Source organism: Phlebotomus argentipes, unplaced genomic scaffold (assembly GCF_947086385.1).
Source record: "Phlebotomus argentipes unplaced genomic scaffold, Phlebotomus argentipes genome assembly contig_5, whole genome shotgun sequence".
In the NCBI taxonomy this organism is placed as follows: domain Eukaryota; kingdom Metazoa; phylum Arthropoda; class Insecta; order Diptera; family Psychodidae; genus Phlebotomus; species Phlebotomus argentipes.
This window is the reverse complement of record NW_026776165.1, coordinates 11,753,996-11,771,901: the sequence shown is the minus strand read 5'-3', so window position 1 is coordinate 11,771,901 and position 17,906 is coordinate 11,753,996. Positions and strand designations below refer to the sequence as shown.

General features: G+C 50.3%; 5 protein-coding genes across 5 annotated transcripts; 1 reads left to right on the top strand and 4 right to left on the bottom strand.

The window, feature by feature from the left end:
• Positions 1-319: 319 nt before the first annotated feature.
• Positions 320-3,346, bottom strand: LOC132256383 (acyl-protein thioesterase 2). The gene is made up of 4 exons (XM_059752753.1): positions 3,196-3,346; positions 3,099-3,130; positions 2,557-2,953; positions 320-2,232 (listed from the first exon to the last, which is right to left on the bottom strand). Exons 1-4 carry the CDS (start codon positions 3,244-3,246, stop codon positions 2,053-2,055), a joined length of 660 nt encoding a protein of 219 aa, XP_059608736.1. The 5' UTR covers positions 3,247-3,346; the 3' UTR covers positions 320-2,052.
• A 147-nt stretch (positions 3,347-3,493) lies between these two features.
• LOC132256382 (probable enoyl-CoA hydratase, mitochondrial) lies at positions 3,494-4,631 on the bottom strand. The gene is made up of 2 exons (XM_059752752.1): positions 4,445-4,631; positions 3,494-4,359 (listed from the first exon to the last, which is right to left on the bottom strand). Exons 1-2 carry the CDS (start codon positions 4,527-4,529, stop codon positions 3,572-3,574), a joined length of 873 nt encoding a protein of 290 aa, XP_059608735.1. The 5' UTR covers positions 4,530-4,631; the 3' UTR covers positions 3,494-3,571.
• On the bottom strand, positions 4,590-6,307 carry LOC132256024 (fidgetin-like protein 1). Its single transcript, XM_059752203.1, has 2 exons — positions 5,216-6,307; positions 4,590-5,158 (listed from the first exon to the last, which is right to left on the bottom strand). Exons 1-2 carry the CDS (start codon positions 6,305-6,307, stop codon positions 4,688-4,690), a joined length of 1,563 nt encoding a protein of 520 aa, XP_059608186.1. The 3' UTR covers positions 4,590-4,687.
• A 346-nt stretch (positions 6,308-6,653) lies between these two features.
• Positions 6,654-7,628, top strand: LOC132265578 (protein D3-like). Its single transcript, XM_059766297.1, has one exon. The coding sequence runs from the start codon at positions 6,937-6,939 to the stop codon at positions 7,585-7,587; it is 651 nt and encodes a 216-aa protein (XP_059622280.1). The 5' UTR covers positions 6,654-6,936; the 3' UTR covers positions 7,588-7,628.
• A 355-nt stretch (positions 7,629-7,983) lies between these two features.
• On the bottom strand, positions 7,984-17,895 carry LOC132256023 (uncharacterized). Its single transcript, XM_059752202.1, has 11 exons — positions 16,757-17,895; positions 16,329-16,625; positions 16,100-16,260; positions 15,586-15,785; positions 14,383-14,489; positions 14,188-14,284; positions 12,709-12,874; positions 9,758-11,121; positions 9,534-9,680; positions 9,125-9,331; positions 7,984-9,009 (listed from the first exon to the last, which is right to left on the bottom strand). Exons 1-11 carry the CDS (start codon positions 17,844-17,846, stop codon positions 8,259-8,261), a joined length of 4,587 nt encoding a protein of 1,528 aa, XP_059608185.1. The 5' UTR covers positions 17,847-17,895; the 3' UTR covers positions 7,984-8,258.
• Positions 17,896-17,906: the final 11 nt, after the last annotated feature.

Sequence of the window (17,906 nt, the reverse complement as noted above, 5' to 3'; positions counted from 1 at the left end):
TCAAAAATAAATCAAAATAACCGTAGAAAAGCAAGACAGGAAGCAAAAAATAAATGTGATTGATGAACTTATCATGGAAAGAAGGATTCGCATTAGTGATATTTCCTCCCCTCAAATTTAACCCTTTTCGTGTAGGAAACGATGAAAAAGCAAAATAGTTTATAGAAACAAAGTTGATAAGAAAAAAATCCAATTAAACCACACACTGGACAAAGTGAATTGTATCTTAAAAAGTGCTGTGATAAATGAGATAGAAAGAGAGAGTGAGGGAGAAAGAGTGTTGAGGAGATCCTTGACGCTGAGAAAGAGTGCGATAATCTTTGATTTAAAGAATTTTTATTATTGCCATTAGAAATGCAAAGTATTTCAATTACAATGTGAAAATTCATAATTCTGCTTTGAATTCAAACAAAAAAAGAAATAAGAAAATAAAGAACATTTGAAAAGAGGGACAGAATTATTATTTACTCTGTTTTATCTAAGTCGTATTATATTGAAAAATATCTAAATATTACTACTTTTTTTCCACTGTATTTCTCTTTTCAGTATTTTTTTTTATTATTATTACCTAATGACAATCTCATTACTTCGACTTTTATTTTTTTTTACTCCTTCCTTTCTTCACCTCCGACGCGCAAACACTCAAAGGAATCAATAAACGCCTAATATTTACTACTTTTATAGATTTTTTTTCACTTCTCTCTTCGCTACTTAAATATCATCTCAAGTCTCAATCACATTGACGGGTTTTTTTTTACCTGAAGAAAAATACCTCCACGAAAGTTTACAAATCATCCAATTGGAAATTTATCCTCTCACAAAATTTCACTCTCTTTGACTCTCGGCGATTCTTGAGGGACAAAAGGAGTGACAACAAATCGCAAGTGCCGAAGTGAGTGGTTAAAGACGGAGTCCATTAATTTATATACCTTATATGTTGTCTAATATATTGTTAGTCCATTTACACATTGATATATTGTATTGTGTGTCTCGTGAGTCCGTTTTTCAGGAGGAGAAATTCAGTTGGGGGAAGTTTACAGTGGGCGCAAAAAGTTGTGGGACATCGAAGGTCACGAGGCATGCTTTGAATTATTTAATACTCCACCCGATTAGCGCGACCCATCTGGCATTGGTTCAATTGATAGTGCCGCCTTCGGCATACAAATCGCCGTCGCGAGTTTGTATTCATGGCAATCGAATTTCACCAGGTGCAATTGAGCCACAAAGTCAACTCAAGTCACACACACTTTGCTTCATTAGTCAAAAATCTATGTCGCTTAGATGATCTGCATAATCACGCATTCAAGTCAAGGAAGTGACGAAAAACCAGCAATCGTTCCTACAAACAGCAGAAGATGCTCATAAAAGAGTCTCTACGCAAATTGTGTGGCCTTTTGGATGTTTGTAAATGCGACTGGATTCGATATCATTTACTATGTAATCAGCTGAGCCATCGAACTTTTCTCATCCCTCGCTTTCTTCTCCCTTTGGCAAGAGCGCGCCTAAAGAATAATTGACACATTACACTGAATTCCAATGCCAAATCATCCTTCAATGAGGAACGGAATTAATCGATAGCAACATCGTTAGCATAAGTCGTGATGTTTCTTTCCACACCTTGAGATCTGAAGATCTCTAATATAAGCCAGAATTGACTGAGCAGAACACAGTATTTAATGGTGTACAAAGAGAAACTGTACTAAAAGTGATTTGGAAAATGCTTCAATTCATTGGCAGGAGGATAAATCCTGCGCTATCAGGGGAGAAAAGCTGATTGCGCACTTCAGGAAGTTCGCTGACGAACTGGAATAGGAAGAGTGATTGCAGGTTGCGTGGCCCAAATCACCCCGCGCGGAATCGGATGGAAAAACTGCAAATCACCCTGCAAACTAGGCCGACGCAGCGTGAAGAATTGGATCTGAACATTGTCCCTCAACTTTTTGCTTGGGAGACACTTCTGTATGAGTTTCTAAATTGTCCTACACTGTGTTGGGAAAAGGGAGAAACAATATGCCGCTCAGGGGTCCAAACAGAAGAGAGGAAGACGTTGGCTTACACGCGCGGCACCTGCTCCTCCACGAACTTCTTCAGGTCCTCCAGCTCCTCGTCCGACGAGCTGTGCGTCATGCCGCGATACGTGGTGAAGCTGGTTTTCGTCATGAAGGTCTTGAGCACAGTCGACGTGAGCTGTCCATATCTGTAGGGCACCACCGGATCGCAGTCGCCGTGTCCCTGTTGGATGGAAAAGAGATAAATTTGGTTCATTTATCTTTCCTTATTGGATTTGACCGCAAAAGACGAGCAATTGTAGCTCATTATCAATATTCAAATTGGAACACTGACGGGCAAAAGAGCTTCCCCATTCTAGTCGATTGTATTGATCGCTGATGCAACCAAAGAACGAGAGATAAGGAATAGAATTACTATCAATGCCTAATTAAAGCGCAAATTGACCGGAGAAATGAACAATGACTGCATTAATTGCTCGACGTCACGTTATGGTGCAAGCGACAGCCTTGAACTTCCTGCTCTTTCTCTCTGTTTCTCTCTTCTCACCTGGAATATGGGCACCGAATCCGGACACTTGCGCGCCGCGGGAAAGACCTTGTGGAGCGGCAGCCACGACGACAGGGCGATCACGCCGGCCAGAGCGTCTGGGAATGTGAGTGCAGCGTACAGAGCCAGTGCTCCGCCCTGCGAGAAGCCGCCGATGATGATGCGACTGGCCGCGATGCCCTCCTTGATCTCCTCGGTGATCAGCTTGTGCACATTCACCGTGGCCGCCAGGATGCCCTCCTCGTCCTGCGGTCCGCCCACGTCCAGCGTCTTCAGGTCGAACCACGACGGCATCCTGAAGCCGGCGTTCAGGGACACCGGCATGGTGGGCGCCGTGGGACAGATGACCTTCATGTTGGGCGTCCGGATGCCCGCCATCGCCGTCGCCCAGCCGTGCCTGTGTGCGTGAGTGTGTTGGTGTTTGTGCGGAAGGAAAGAAGAGAGAGGTTAGGACAATTGTACATCCCCATCCCAGGGCGGAGCTCTGCAAAATCCCCCCATGTTCGGGGGGACTTTACCAGAGCGAAGAAAAGTATAATTACCCGGTATCGCCGAGGCCGTGCAGGAAGATCAGCTAGAAATGTTAATTATTGATTTTTTAGTGGCCTGACCGAGAGGACAGTGTGTGTTGATAAATACCGTGGCCGTGTGCTTGGCAGTCGCCGCAATCACTACTGGAGCCACAGACATTCTCTAGGGCAGCGTGTCAGGGTGTCTTCTGGCCACTCAAAGCACTCTTCCTCGTCACAGGAGAATCACTGCACAATCCACGCAACTTTCACTGCTTCGCAATTTATTTGAGCCGCTGCCGCACTGCCGCGACCTCTGACGGGGAAATCTTATCCCACTTTATCCAACACTTCCTGACACCGGCAAGAGAAAGCACAACCCGGAAGCCCGCCAAAAAAGCCCTCTCTCTCTTCAGTATGTTACCAAATAGGGTGCAAGCTTTAATAAATGTAAAATCCACTTGGGGAATAAATGCAACAGTTCCACAACTCTTTCCATTTGCTGGTTATTCGCTGGTGAAGTTCGGCGGGCGTTTCTCCACGAACGCCGTCATGCCCTCGAGGCGATCCTTGGTGCTGAATGTGGCGTGGAAGTGGCGCCTCTCGAACTTCAGCCCCTCGGCCAGAGTAGTTTCGTAGGCCGTGTTGACGGCCTCCTTGCAGAGCGCCACAATCAGCGGCGAGTGTTTGCTGATCTTCTCGCCCAGCTTCACTGCCTCGTCCACCAGTTTATCCGCCGGCACCACCTTGCTCACCAGGTTCATCTTCTCCGCCTCCTGGGCGGTGATCATGTCACCCGTGAGGCACATCTCCATGGCCTTGGACTTGCCCACAACACGTGTCAGTCGCTGCGACCCGCCGGCGCCGGGAATCGTGCCGATGGCAATCTCTGGCTGCCCAAACTTGGCCTTGTCCCCAGCATAGATGATGTCGCACATCATGGCCAGCTCACAGCCTCCGCCGAGGGCGTATCCATTCACCGCCGCGATCACTGGTTTCTGCGTCTTGGCCACGCGCGTCCAGTCATTGAGGAAGTTCCCCATGATGCACTTGGCGTATGTGTTGTTCTGCATCTCTTTGATGTCCGCCCCCGCGGCGAACGCCTTCTCGCTGCCCGTGATGACAATCGCGCCCACGGACGTGTCCGCCTCCAGGAGATCCAGAGCCTTGCTCACCTCCGTCATCAGACCATTGCAGAGAGCATTCAGAGCCTTGGGCCGGTTCAGCGTGATGACGCCCACGTTGCTCTTCTCACCGGACTTCTCCACCTTGATGAATTCATACGCCGGGGCGGCTGTAAAGACCCCCACAGATGATTTTCAAGGTTCCCGACATTATGTAATCTCCTTATCAGACTCGCCGATTATCGGCACACTTACATGAGAACATCCGCAGATTTGACGCCGTGGACGCCCTGGCAATGGTGCCCACACGGCCCACGAGAATCTTAGCCACACTTGCCATCACGGAAGAACTGTGGAATCAGGCGGAAACTGCTGAGAAATGCGAACTGATCGGAGGCAATTCCTCAAGTGATCTGACGATTGGATGATTGAGTGGCTCTGGCAGCGCCATCTGTCGGTGAAGACATTTGCAGGGTTTTATCCCAGGCGCGCGCCAATTTATTGTCCTTTCCCTCCAGATCCGTACATCCTGTCCCACTCCAGGTAACTCTCCACATCCTTGGGCGACACAGACGCCCTGACGCACTCCATGGCGGTGCGGAAGTCTTCGTACATCACCGGCCGCACGTCTGCACTGTTGAAATCCTGAAATCTGTCTATGGGAATCAGCCTCACGGGGCCCATTGACGCCTCCTGGCACAGGGTTTTCATGTCAGCCCCCGAGAAGCCCTCAGTCAATCGACTCACTTCCATCACATCCCGCTCAGTCAGGCTGTGTCTCACATTCTCGAGCAGTGACTTCACCATCTCCTGTCGCGCTTCCTGGATTGGCAGAGGAATGTACAGACGCTTCACAAATCGCCTCCTCACCGCCTCGTCCAATTCCTGTGGACGATTTGTGGCACCCACAACCAGCACCAGTTCATTCTCATTCGTCGCCGCACCGTCCAGATGCACGAGAAACTCCGTCTACAAGAGAAAGTCTTTCCAATTCCATCGTTTCATTGATGACAAATGTTTTCTCACCTTCAATCTGCGCGAGCTCTCGTGCTCGTTCTCTGATCGCTGACACAGCAGCGAATCCACCTCATCGATAAAAATCACCGACGGTTGCTTAGCAGATGCCACGGCAAACAGCCCGCGCACCATCTTCTCGCCTTCGCCGATATACTTGGAAGTCAGCGCCGAGGCGCTGATATTGAAGAATGTCGCCTTCGTCTGGGAAGCAATGCACTTTCCAATCTGCGTTTTGCCCGTTCCCGGCGGCCCGAAAAGCAAAATCCCGCGCGGCGGCCTTCTCAGGCCCGTGAAGATGTCCGGGCGCAGCATCGGCAGAACGATGGCCTCCTGGATGATCTTCTTGGCGTACGTGAGGCCCATGATGTCCTTCCAGTGCACCATAGGCACCCTCATCATGATCTCATTCTTTATCATCTCCACAATGTTGGGATCGATGTTGCTGAACTGCTCAGGAGGCTCCTCTACAATCTCCTTCTGCTTCACCTCCTTCGACAGATTCCCAGGGGCCTGAGACTTGCTCAGACCCACTGCTCTCATCCGCGGAGCGCTGGAACGCGTTTCCCTGCCATATTTTATCAAATTTTGCACTTGAAGCTCTTTCCGGGCCGTTATAAAGGCCTTCTTGGGCGCCGTTGGCTCTTCTTCCGGAGGATTCACCCTCAAAAATGTTTCCTTGCGAGACTCTGCTCTCCAGGATTGTCTGGGAATACTGCTGGCAGGTTTTTGAGGCTCTGCTTGAGTCTCTTTGTGCGGGTCGATAAAGCCTTTCATCATCTCGTAAGGCATCTTTGTCGGATCCTGGGAGAAAATTTCATCCAACTGGCCTAAATCAATGTCCATCTCTTCACTGCTTTGGAGGCATTTTTGTGAATCTTGCTGAAAACTCTCCGTAGACTTCTGGGACGGAAGGGATGTCGCATCGTCAGCTGTTTCAGAATCACTCCACAAATCCTCCAATTCTTCAATGGTTATTTCACTTTTTCGCGAAATGCCTTCCAGAAGTCCTTGGACATCTTCCGGCCTCAAGAAAGGCTCTGTTAAGGAATTAACTTGTTCAAGAGGTTCTTCTGAGTTTTGCCTCTCATTGTGTAGCATCATTCTCAAAAAAGCCTCTCGTTCATCCCTGTAAGAAATGTAAACATAACTTGAATATCCTTAAAATTTCCTAAATCCAACTTCTTACTCTCTCGCTGTAGTCAATATTCGATGCCAATCTCTTTGGGTAAACATTTCTACTGAAAATTAAGAGGTTTTGCCTATTAATTTTAGCGAGAAAAGCGGAAAATCGCGAGCATTCAACAGGTAAACAATCACACTTTTGTGAGGTTATGATTTTGGGACAAAAAGCGCGCGACTCCCTGGATAAAGTTGGATAATTTCCCCTTATTGTGATTTTCCGCGCGCTCATTTAATATTTTTCAAAGAAAATGCACTAAAATTTTATTACATTCTTCCTCTTTATTTTTTCCTTAGTGAAATTATAACATTTACACATTCTTTATCAAGTAATTGTAAGAGAGACAACATGTCGGAAATGGCCATTGTAAATCATAACTTTCTCATGAATCATAAGAAGTCGAGAGAGGGAAAATGAGTATGTTATTTGCACAGTCAATCCCCAATTTTTTCGTCACATATGTTTCCGTATCTCGTTATCACGGCCAAGGTGCCTATAAAAGCTCTCTCTATTGCGCCTTTTCAGGGAGTTTTTCTTACACGCCGCTGCAATGAAGATTCTCGTCGTTTTCCTCACTCTCTTCGCCGCCGGCGGTTGGGCTTTTTTCGGCCCTGACGTTCCGGGCATTTTCCGCGCCGCCCAAATTGTGCCCAATGTGATTCCCGTGGCGCCCCAGCGACAGCTCGAAGTGATCTACGAGCGCCTCAACCGCGTCTCCTTGGGCGAGGAGCTCACGCCCAGCGCGGTGCGCAATCCGCCGGTCGTGGTGAAGTGCCTCCTGTGCGGCATCAGCCTGCGCGGCTTCTACACTCTCGTCCTGATCGATCCCGACGCGCCGAGCCGCGACAATCCCTTCGAGGCGAACTTCCTGCACTTCATGGCCGTCAACATTCCCGGGCATCGCTTCACGCACGCCCTGCACCAGGGCGAGACTGTGGCTGAGTACATGGGCGCCATACCTGGCCAGAACACCGGCCATCATCGCTACATCTTCCTCCTCTATCGCCAGCGCGGCGGCCAGACGCTCTTCGACGAGCCGCGCATTCCCAGTAACAACACTTCGCTGCGCCGCAACTTCGCCCTGGACAACTTCGTGGCCAGATACAGCCTCGATCTGGCGGCGGGGAACTTCTTCCAGGCCGCCTATGACTCCTCCGTGAACGCGCTGAGTGCGCAATTTGTCGATTCTGACCGGAAATAAAGTCACGCCGCTAATCAGTGGCCAAGAATCTTTGATAAAGAGTAGTTCGTTGTGCTTCTTCTTCCACTCTCTCTCTCTCTCTCGCTAGCTCTTCAAGGAGTGCATCTTGAAGGCACTCCTGATCGTACAAACTAAATAATATATCACCTAAAATCCTCCACAATCCACCGGATTTTCCTCCCAAAAATTACAATGAAAATTACATTAATAATTACATTAAATCGTGTGAGACTAAATGCCATGGTACAACTCATCATTCAGCTTGATGATTTTAAAGAATGGGTGAGATATTTTGTGTTGTGATAAAACTATAAAATTGGTAAAAGTGGGGCGCAAAGTATAGCATTCCTATATACATTCAAAATGTCTTAGCATTGTCTTTTATCGTCACAAATCCTCTACGCTTTTTTTCTCCTTCTTCTTCTTTCAGAACCTATTTGTCCGTCTCTCCTTAGAAATTATACATATCTTTACTCCTACAGTGAGTGTGTGTGTGTCATGCTTTCCCATCAAATATCATTTGGATTTCCTCCCCCTACTCCCTTCTTTCCCTTATTGAATTGTCTCCTTCTCACTCAATCAATCCCCCTTAAATATAATCTTTATATACTTTTATAATTGTAAATTACTAATGAACTCTCCTTTCTCTCTTTCTCCCTATCTCACCATCTTTATGTGTCTCTGTTCGAGTGCTTTCTTAGCTTGAACGTGCGCCTCTTGTGGGCGATCTGCTGGTGGAGCATCAGCTTGTAGCGCTTCGCGAAGGACTCCTGGCACATGGAGCAGGCGAAGCGCCGATGGCTGTGGCGCCAAAGCGTGTGCAGAATGAGTGACGCCTTCGAGTGGAACGGCATCACGACGCACTTGTGCCGATACACGCATATCTGGCAGGACTTCTGGCGCGACACCAACCGCGTGAGGTGCTTATCGCGGATCCGCACGATGTTCGACGTCTCGCGCTGCGGAATCTTGCGCGGCTGCAGCTGCTTGCGGTGCCTCTTCTCCGCCGCCGCCGCCTGGCGGCTGCGCATGGCGCTCAGGTGCGCCTGGTACATGCCAATGATCTCCTTCATCCACATCCTCTCGTCCCACTTGTCGCACTTGTGAGGAATCGCATTGGTGTTCTCCTTGTCATGACAACTCCGTCGTCGGTTCTTCTTCCCATTGCTCTGCTGGTAGTGATTTATCGCGGGAGGCGAATTACTCATTGCTGCCGAAGAGTCGCACGCCTGATCATGAGATTCCTCACTCTCATCACCATTGGACTCTTCCCACCTCGCTTGCTGCTGCATCAACTGCTCCATCAGACTGCCAAGGATGGCCAGTGATGGTGGAACAATCAACTTGTCTCCGCCCCCCGCATTATGAAAATCCTGGGCGACTGAAGCGGTGTTTCGACTCAGGGCCGCCATCCGCAGTTGGCTGCAAAGCAAAGAGAGAGAAAACCAGGGCTCAATCCAAAGATTTCAAGGAATCCCAATGATATTCTACGCGTCTTTTTGGCTCTCTAAACGCCTATCGAGAAATAGAAACTCACCGGCTGTAATCCTCTGGGTCACTTCCGTCAGCTTCCATGTACTGAAAGAGGCGCTCGGCGCCCTTCTTTTGGTTCGTCGAGTTGCTGGCGCCCCTGTTGGCGCTGCGCCACTGCTGAATCCCGAGATCACTCAGGTTCTGGTTGTTGTTGGCGCTGTAGCTCGATCCTGTGGCGCAATTGTCCACGCTGGAGTTGTGCGTCAGGGAGCTGCGGAAGAGATGTCTTTTTTGATCAATCTCGCACATTTGTCCACACACTGTGCACAGCAAAAGGACGCCAGAGTGTGCAACTCTGACGATAAAACAAAAGGAGGGAAAACAACAAAGAAAATAACAGCGGTGCGAACCAAGGAAGGCATTCAAGATTTAAAAAAAAAAACACAACGAACATGAGACACCAAAGTTCTCACCAAAATGTATGGCCAGATGCTGTGGAATTGGTATTATTGGTTAATTGAGACGCTGTGTTTTGTACGAAAGAGTTGCTAATCGATCTTAAAACTGTACAAGACGCACTGCCACCGCCGGCGGATCGCGCCGGTCGCGCGTCATGCGGACTAAAGGGGGTCAGAAGATGGTGAGAGATTAGTCCAGAAGCATCTACAAATTATGGCTAATGATAGTAACAACTCACTGGACTTCAGTCTGGTGCGTCATGAACTGCGCCTGGTCGTCCGCGAGGAAATTGCACTTGTTGCAGGCCTTCTTGTTGTGCACCTTGAAGACATGCGTGGCCAGCCTCTCGGACCGCGCCGCCTTGTAGTCGCACATGATACAGACGAACGGCTTGGTGTGGGTGTTGAGGTGCCTCTTGAGGCCCCAGTTGTCCGCGCCCGTCCACGGACAGTAGCAGCACACGTACCTCTTGTCGCCCTGCTTCTTCTTCGCGCCCTGCAGCGAGCTGCTGTTGCTCACCTTCTCGCTCTTCATCGACATCTTCTTCTCCACGTGCACCTCGCTGATGTGCATCTTCTCCGCCACCGGCTCCGATTCATTGCTCGCCGGCATCATCTCCTGCGCGCCCTGGCCATTTGTGGCGGCCTCGGGAGCCGCGGCGGCGGACCGTGCGCCCAGAAATTCGCTAATGTGTTGCTGCTGCTGCTGCTGCTGCGGCTGACTGTAGTTGGCCGGCTTGGCAGTGCCGGCGGCGGCCGAGCTGCCCGACTGACTCTTGCGTGTCTTGTTAATGTCATAGTTGAGCTCCCTGTGCATCCGCAGGAAGTGCTTCTTCACGTGATCTGCGCGATTGAATTGCTTAAGGCATGCATAGCAGTGGAACGGCTTCTCGTCCTTGTGGATATTCTCATGGCGCGTGAACAAGTCCCGCCGGTCTGTAGAGTAGGGACACGATTGGCAATTGTAGCGCTTTGTAGCCGCGCCGCCTGAGTTGCTGCCGCCGCGCACAGAGCTCTGGCCCTTCTGACCGCCGCCACTCGGCCCACTGCTGGTCTGGGCATCGCCGGGCGCCTCAGCGAACTCCCTGCCGCCGCCCTTGTGCTTGCCAGCAGACTTCTGGTTGCAGTTGTACGTGGCGCTCTTATTGGCATTCCACGGCAGACACTCCTCAGCATTCGCCGGCCATCGCTCGTCATTCACCATAAAGTTATTCCCGTTGCGCGACGCCGCCGAGGAGGACTGGAAATTGTGACTGATGGCGCTCGGCGGCGGAAAGCCATTCTGCATGAGCGCCGCCAGGCCGAAAGCCGTCGTAATGTGATCCTCCGTCTTGAATGTGTTGTTCGCCTCGCTGGCATTGTTCTCATACTCAATCGTGGTGAGACTGCGATCCGCCATAAGGGTGGTGAAGGATCGCTCACCCTCGGGCAGAGTCGGTCCCGTTGTGGCTACATGAGCCATCGGCGTCCCGAGCGTGTGAAGGCCATGTCCCGTCTCCTCGCCATACAGCTTCCTGGTGATCTCCTTGAACATGTCTTCATACGCCTCGACGCCCGTCGTCTGCGTTGTGGGTATTAGCGTCGCCATCTGCTCCGCCCGCTGCTTTCAAGTCTTCTTCTTCTACCAAGTACCTGCAGTCCTCAGTGGTGTTCTGCAAAGAGCGACAAACCATATATCAATTAGGCACAGATTGATTAGCAATTGACTGCTTCGAGCACTCTCAATTATCTCTCTCTCCCTCTCTTATCGCCTCTAATTAGACAGGACGTTATCTAATCGCCACCCACAAGCATCGGCAATCAATTGCATGAAGGAGGAAGAACGCCGCAGTCTCGAGTGGCCCTTCCGTAAAGATGGGAAGCAACGAGAGTATCTTGACGACAGAACAACTAGACGAATATGCAGAATTGACCTTTCTCACCAAGCACGAGATTCACTACATCTTCAAGAGATTCCTCAAGCTCGGACCATCACAAATCGCCACGGACTTTCACTTTCGCTTCAATTCACACCTCGTCACGGAGGAATTTCCGCAATTGAAGGTAAGCGAGAAGAAAAATCCCTTGAGGCGCTCTTTTCCCACCCACTTAACTTCCCACACATTTCTTCAAGTTCAACCCTTTTCGCAAGGAAATCTTCACCGTCTTCTCATCGCAGAGCGACAATCATTTCTCCTTCGAGGATTTCCTCGAATTGTGCTCCGTGATGTCAAAGAATTGTCCACTCAAAGTCAAAGCCGCCTGGGCATTCAGACTCTTCGACTTCAATGGCGACAGCGAAATCTCCACGGACGACATCAGTGTCCTGCTTGATCGCCTAACGACTCCCTCGAGACTCAGCGCCGAGGACAAGGACAGCATCTCAGAGGTTCTGCTGCAAGAGATGGATCTGCAGCACACAGGAAGCATGAGTCAATTGGAATTCCTGCACGCCATGACGAAAATGCCTGAGTTCGTCGATGCCTTCTCTTTCCGACCCTGACTTACAAATCACTCAAGTGCCAATCTTATCGGTCATCTTGCAACATGTCCCGGAATTTAATTTACAACACACAACACTCGCCAAAACAATGATCAGAAAAACATCACAATGAGGGCGGAGCATAAGAATGGGCGGGGCTTTTGGAATACCTCAGAGAAGTAAATAAAAAGGAAAACTACAGGAACACAAGGAGAAATATTATGCAGAATTCGTTTTGTATTAATTTTTCAGCGATAGATTAGCTAGTTAAAGACTTTGCTTAACGTATAAGCAGATGCGAATCTCTCAAAATGCAATTCTGTGCACTTCTTCTTCAGCAAAAAACAGGGTGAAACATTAAAATCAACAGAGTTTTTTAAGGCCTTTAAGCCCGTTTGTGTAAATTTGAATATCATTCCTTCCAGGACACCCCGAGTTCTCGCACCAGAATGCTCAACTGTGACAATTGCTGTGGCAATCCCGAACCCGGATCAAGGGTCGTGCAGCGGGGAAACGCGGCGAGCGGCTGGGCGAGTGAGGAACCCCTTGGGTGGAAGAAGGCGATATAGAGAGAAGGGAGAAAGATGGGCGAGGTGGCTCGTATTACGGAGATTCCTCCACAAAAATCGCCAACACACACAATTAGGGCGACAGAGGCCCACGATGTGCGCCAGAGCGAGACAGCCAATCGGCCAGGCAGCATTTTTTTTCACCCATAACCCAACACACATGTGTGGGAGGCTCAGGCAGGGCCGCACTCGCTGCCGACGTCACGCAGCGGCAGGCCTGAGCCGAGGGTGTCTTTCGCATCGCCCACATTCCGCTCTTTGTTCGTCGCGCTGTGTGGCGGCGCAACAGACTTCGCGGGAGGGTGAGGCAGTCGCAGCCGCAGCCGCTGGGAGGGGGAGGAGTGTGATACTTGTGTGAGCGCTTCCCCGAAGACGCCTTGTCGGATGGCTTGCTAATTACTCCCCAATCGCAATGAATATTCATTTATTGACTGTTAAATATCCACATCGCCTAAGACACTGTGTTTAAATTAAATTGGGAAACTTAAAAGCCAATCAGTATCGAATTTCTGCACAAGGGTGTCAATTTAAGTGTCTTCAGCCCATGCAGAGAACAGAAATTGATTTTAACTAATCCATCAAAAGCACACAAGACCATGTGAGAGTGTTCTAAGCGAAATTTTGGACCGTGAAAAAACTCTTTGAGAGAAAATCCAACGACCTAATCGAATAATAATTTTCAATCTCACATTTTCATTAACATGCTTCATCAATGTATTTTAATAAAGATTTCTGTGTGACTATTTTACAGGACTATTTGAGAGGGACTTTCCATTGATTGTAGTAGAATATTTCCTTGAACACTTAAAATAATGTCCTACGAAAGACAAACTAAGAACAACAAATCTCATAGAAGATACATTCAGAGTATTTAAATATAATGAGAAAAACACGTTGATAAATATTTTTTATCAAATTTTAAGGCTGTTTTTCGGTAAATTTACTGAGAAAGTTAAGTAATTCCACTGAAATGGAATAAAAAATGCTGATAAAAGTAGAGCAGCCAAGCATTATGTGGCCCAAGACGTGAAATTCCCGCAGAGTTCTGCTCTCGCTCTGGGAGAAAATCCCCCCGGGGGCCTCCTGGGTTGGAGTGAGAAACCCCTCGAGCCACCTTCTTTTTCTGCCCACTCCAGCCCAGCGCGCACACCATCTCATTTGACTACCGCCTGCGTGCGATGCGACCCACACTTCCTGGGCCCGGATCGGCAGTGGAACAAAGGGTGCTGCGATCGGTCTCTTTCCCTCACCCAAAAACCGTCTGTGGGGTGTCGAGCGCTGTGGCGTTTTGTCTGCGGCGAAAGAAGGTGGGAAGAGAGAAACTCCAAGAATTTTTTGGGTGTTTGATCACCGAGAGAGACTCCTTTCCTCCTCCTCCACCTCTTCGCCCGTCGGCAGCGCTCTTGCACACGGGAAAAAAAAACTCCCCTAGCCGAAGGGTCCGTTGGAATGCCTTGGCATGCGGGGGATGTTCTCGGGGGATTTTTCCACACACCGCGATTGTGGGTGGAAAGGCTTGAGCGGGCGGCGCGATCTCGGTGTGTGGAATTTCGGCCAGACGTGCGAGAAAAAGAGGAGGGCACCCACTTTTCGATGCGCCGCCACCACCAAAACCACCCACGCCAAACCAGTTTCTCACCTTGTTCCACGGTCAAACTCTCTGCGCTCCGCGATTGTCACCCGCACGCCCCTCACTAGACTGTCCACCTGATGCACCTGCCGGCACTCCTCGCGCCCTCCAAGTGGTTGGGAAAGTGTGGTTGGGAGAAAAAACACCCGGGAAAACTGATAATAGCGAATGCGAGAGACACGAGAAAAACACACGCGCGCACACCAACACGATACGGAACACACTGATGGAGAGCGCTGCTTTGTGGTGAACAACTCCGGTCGCCAAGTGGGGTTGCCACACGCAATTCACCACTGTGTGCAGGCGAAGACCTGCAGATGTCACACGCGCCCACCCACTTTCCCACCCACATTGCACGGCGTGTGACGTCTGGAAAGGTGTATACCTAATTGCCTTCGCCGCGTCTTTGCATGCTGTATTTTAATATTTTTCACGCACCCAACGAGAGTTTCTGCTGACTGCAGAAAAGAGCAGCTGCGAATGGGGAATAAGAATGGCGGGGGAATTTTGAAGAAAGCCCGCCAAAAGATGCGACGATCATGCTGGGAATAATTTAACGTTTATCCCGGATTTCCCCTAAAGATATTGATAAAATCAATAATACAAAGGTTTATGATTTACGAAGTATGGTTTTGAGAGTTCTGAGCATTACCGGAGAGAAGCAAAAGTACGCAAATTCTTACAGCTAAGATAGGGAGAAACTTTACATTAAATCTAGATGTGTTTTACCCTTCATAAAATTATAAGCCTCTATCAAGGAAAGTAAATAAAATAATTCATAGTATCGATTTTATTATGGGACACTTAGGAATTGACTTTGAAATGACACGAGAATCCTTTTCAAGGTTTAAGAACCGAAGAAAGGGCATTTTGAGCCCAACAAAATTGGTGTTTTTGCAAAGTTATCAAATTGCTATAAAATCAATGATTTCCGCCGACAAGTGCATTCGCCCTTCGCCAAGCTCGCCAAGAAATAAACCCTTAGAAATAATCATCAATCAATTTCCAGTCAAATTATTAATTCATGCACTTTTCACCCTCTGGAAAAGTCCTTTCAACTTGCAGCTGTTGTCTTGTGCAATTCCTGCGAGAAATTGCATGGAAACTCAAAGGGATTCGCTGAGGAAAAAAGGAAAATCTTCCGGACGAAGGGAAGAAGAAAAATTCGTATTTTTCCAATCAAAATTCCTCTCCTAGACACTCAGCAAGGAGTCACAATTGTCGCTTCCCCGCGGAAAATGAGGGAAAAAGACGCTGAGAGCGTGTGAAAATGCGGAAATTTGTGCCTTTTCCGCCACGCAGAAAAAATGGCCGTGGGAGTTGGGCTCGAACGGAGGCCACAATCGATGGTGAGGGGTGACTTTTCACACTATGTCTCCGGGGAGTCCCCGCCGAAAAGCTACTCACCGTGCGACTTCCCGGCATAGTTGGGCAGCGTCATAGAACACACGGACAGACAGGAGGGCTCTGGGCACAATTCTGGCATCCACAGCCTCTTGCCAACTAGTCACGGAGAATGAGAGAGTCACCAACCACCAGCACGATATATCAAAACATTCGCCATTGTGAAGGGTGAACCGGAGTGGCGCTTCGGCGCATGGAAAACACTGCGCAGATCCCAGCGAAATTTTCCGGTGCTCTCTTCTCCATATCGATTTTCCGAGCCACGCGAGCCCGCGCTGAATCGCGACCTCTCCCCGCCGCCGATGCAACTGCAGCTCTCCGGCGGGACGAATTTCCCATCGCACACACTCATCGCTTAACATTGAAAATTCTGCTTTATTTTCCCCCTCTCTCTCTCTCTCGGCGGTGGCGCTCTCTGGCGCCACGCACAATCACCCAAGCATCCTGCGCTTATCTCGTTTCACTCCAGCATGATTATCCGCACCTCACACGTGTACTGAGTATCAGCTGAATATTATAAATTGGGGTAGATCTCCTCGAACGTGGGCTGGGCAGTCTGGTCGTCCGCCTTGGGCACTATCTGCTGGCTGCCGCCAGCGTCGAACGTGTTCGGAGTCTGCTTGTGGAACTTCAGCTGGAAATTCTGCGCCGGAAGCACCAATTGGCCGGCATTTAGGCCTGCAAAGACACCGCAAAATTTAGCTTCTGTCGTCTTAAACCAAGCAACGGAATTCAACACAACTCACCGGCCTGTTGGATGTTGGCGTGCAGCGCATTGGGCGTCGCGGTGATCTTCTTCACGGAGTTGAGTTGCTTCTGCTGTTGCTGCTGCGGCTCCGAGATGATGATAGGCTTCTGCTTCACCGCGGTAGCGTTAGCCGGCGCCAGTGAGAGCGGCACGCCGCTCTGCATGAGTGTGCTGAGGAGTTGGATCGACGGCGTGGCGTTCGTGACAGTCTGGCCACTCGTGCTGGCCGTGGCAGCTAAATTGGAACGCAGATTTGGGTGATTGATGCCCTTGAGACCCGTGGTGACAACATGAGCTACACGTGGGGGAAACGGCACGAAATGCGCGCGACACATAGAAACACAGTCATTTACAAGGTGGACAATGATTTTCAAGGGAACATTAGACACACAATGGGGGGACAGAAAGAGCGTGCAAGAGACTCACCGAGTGGCAGCGAGAGCATGGAAGTGCCAGAATCCGTGGCGGAGTTGGTTAACACGACAGTCTGTGTGCCGGAGCCGGGGATGCTGTTCAGTGTGCCAGAGTGCACGGTGTTGACCAGCAGCCCGGTGGCTTGGCTAGTGGCCGTGGCAAATGTGGCGCCGGCTGCCGTGGCCAGCGGCAGCGACAGCGACTGCGCCAGGCCGGGGATCTGTATCTGGACATTCTGGAAGGTGCCCGGAATCGTGGCCATGGCGTTCTGCAGACTCGACAGACTGATGCCCTGCAGATTCAGCGTCGTCGTCGTCTGCTGCGCCGATGGACTGCTGGCCAGAGGCGCCGGCGGTGACTGAATGCCCTGATGCAAATTCCCAAATTGCTTCGGCTGCGCCGCAAATGCCACCTGACCAGCCGTCTGTGGGGCAATTGTGTGAATCTCCTGATTCGCCGGCGTCAGCAGCCCAGTCAATTCCGTCACGGGGAAGCTCAGCTTCGTGGAGATCTTTTGAGGTGTGCAGTTGGCCTGCTTAAGGCTGATCTTGTTGCACGGCTGGCTCGCGATCAGGAGTTGCTGCTGAGGCGGGCGTTTCGTGGCAATTGCCGGCACAGCGGTGGCGGTGCGCTTCTCCTCGGTCGCCACTGAGGTGCTGAGTGGCGGCGACACGAGTTGGCTCACCAATGTCGATGGGATGGGATGAGTTGTCTGCAGCTTGATGTGCTGATGCAGCGCCGTGTCGGCCTTCACGGCGCCCACTTTGGCGCCCGGCTTCGTCTTCCCGTCAGCCGCGGCGCCCTCGGGAGTGATGTCTTTGTACGCCGGCGGCGACAGGAAGCTGTTCACAGTGGAGATGTTCATGGCCGCCGGTGCCGAGTTGAGCAGATTGATGATGGTGGAGTTGTTAGACTTGCTCGGGCTCTGGCCAAACATCTCCGCCGCTGTCGCCGCCTGCGCACCCGCCGGCTCCGGGCTGATCAGATTCGTGACAATTGCATTGATTGTGGGCTTCGCCGCAATTGGCACGCGCTGCTGCAGCTGCACGCCCATCTCCTGTCGGATGGGCAGGAAGTTGCCCGGCGGCTGCTGGAACACCATGATGCTGCCCGACGGCGCGGCGGCGGCGGCAGCGGCGGCGGGCGGCAGCTGAGGCGCCTG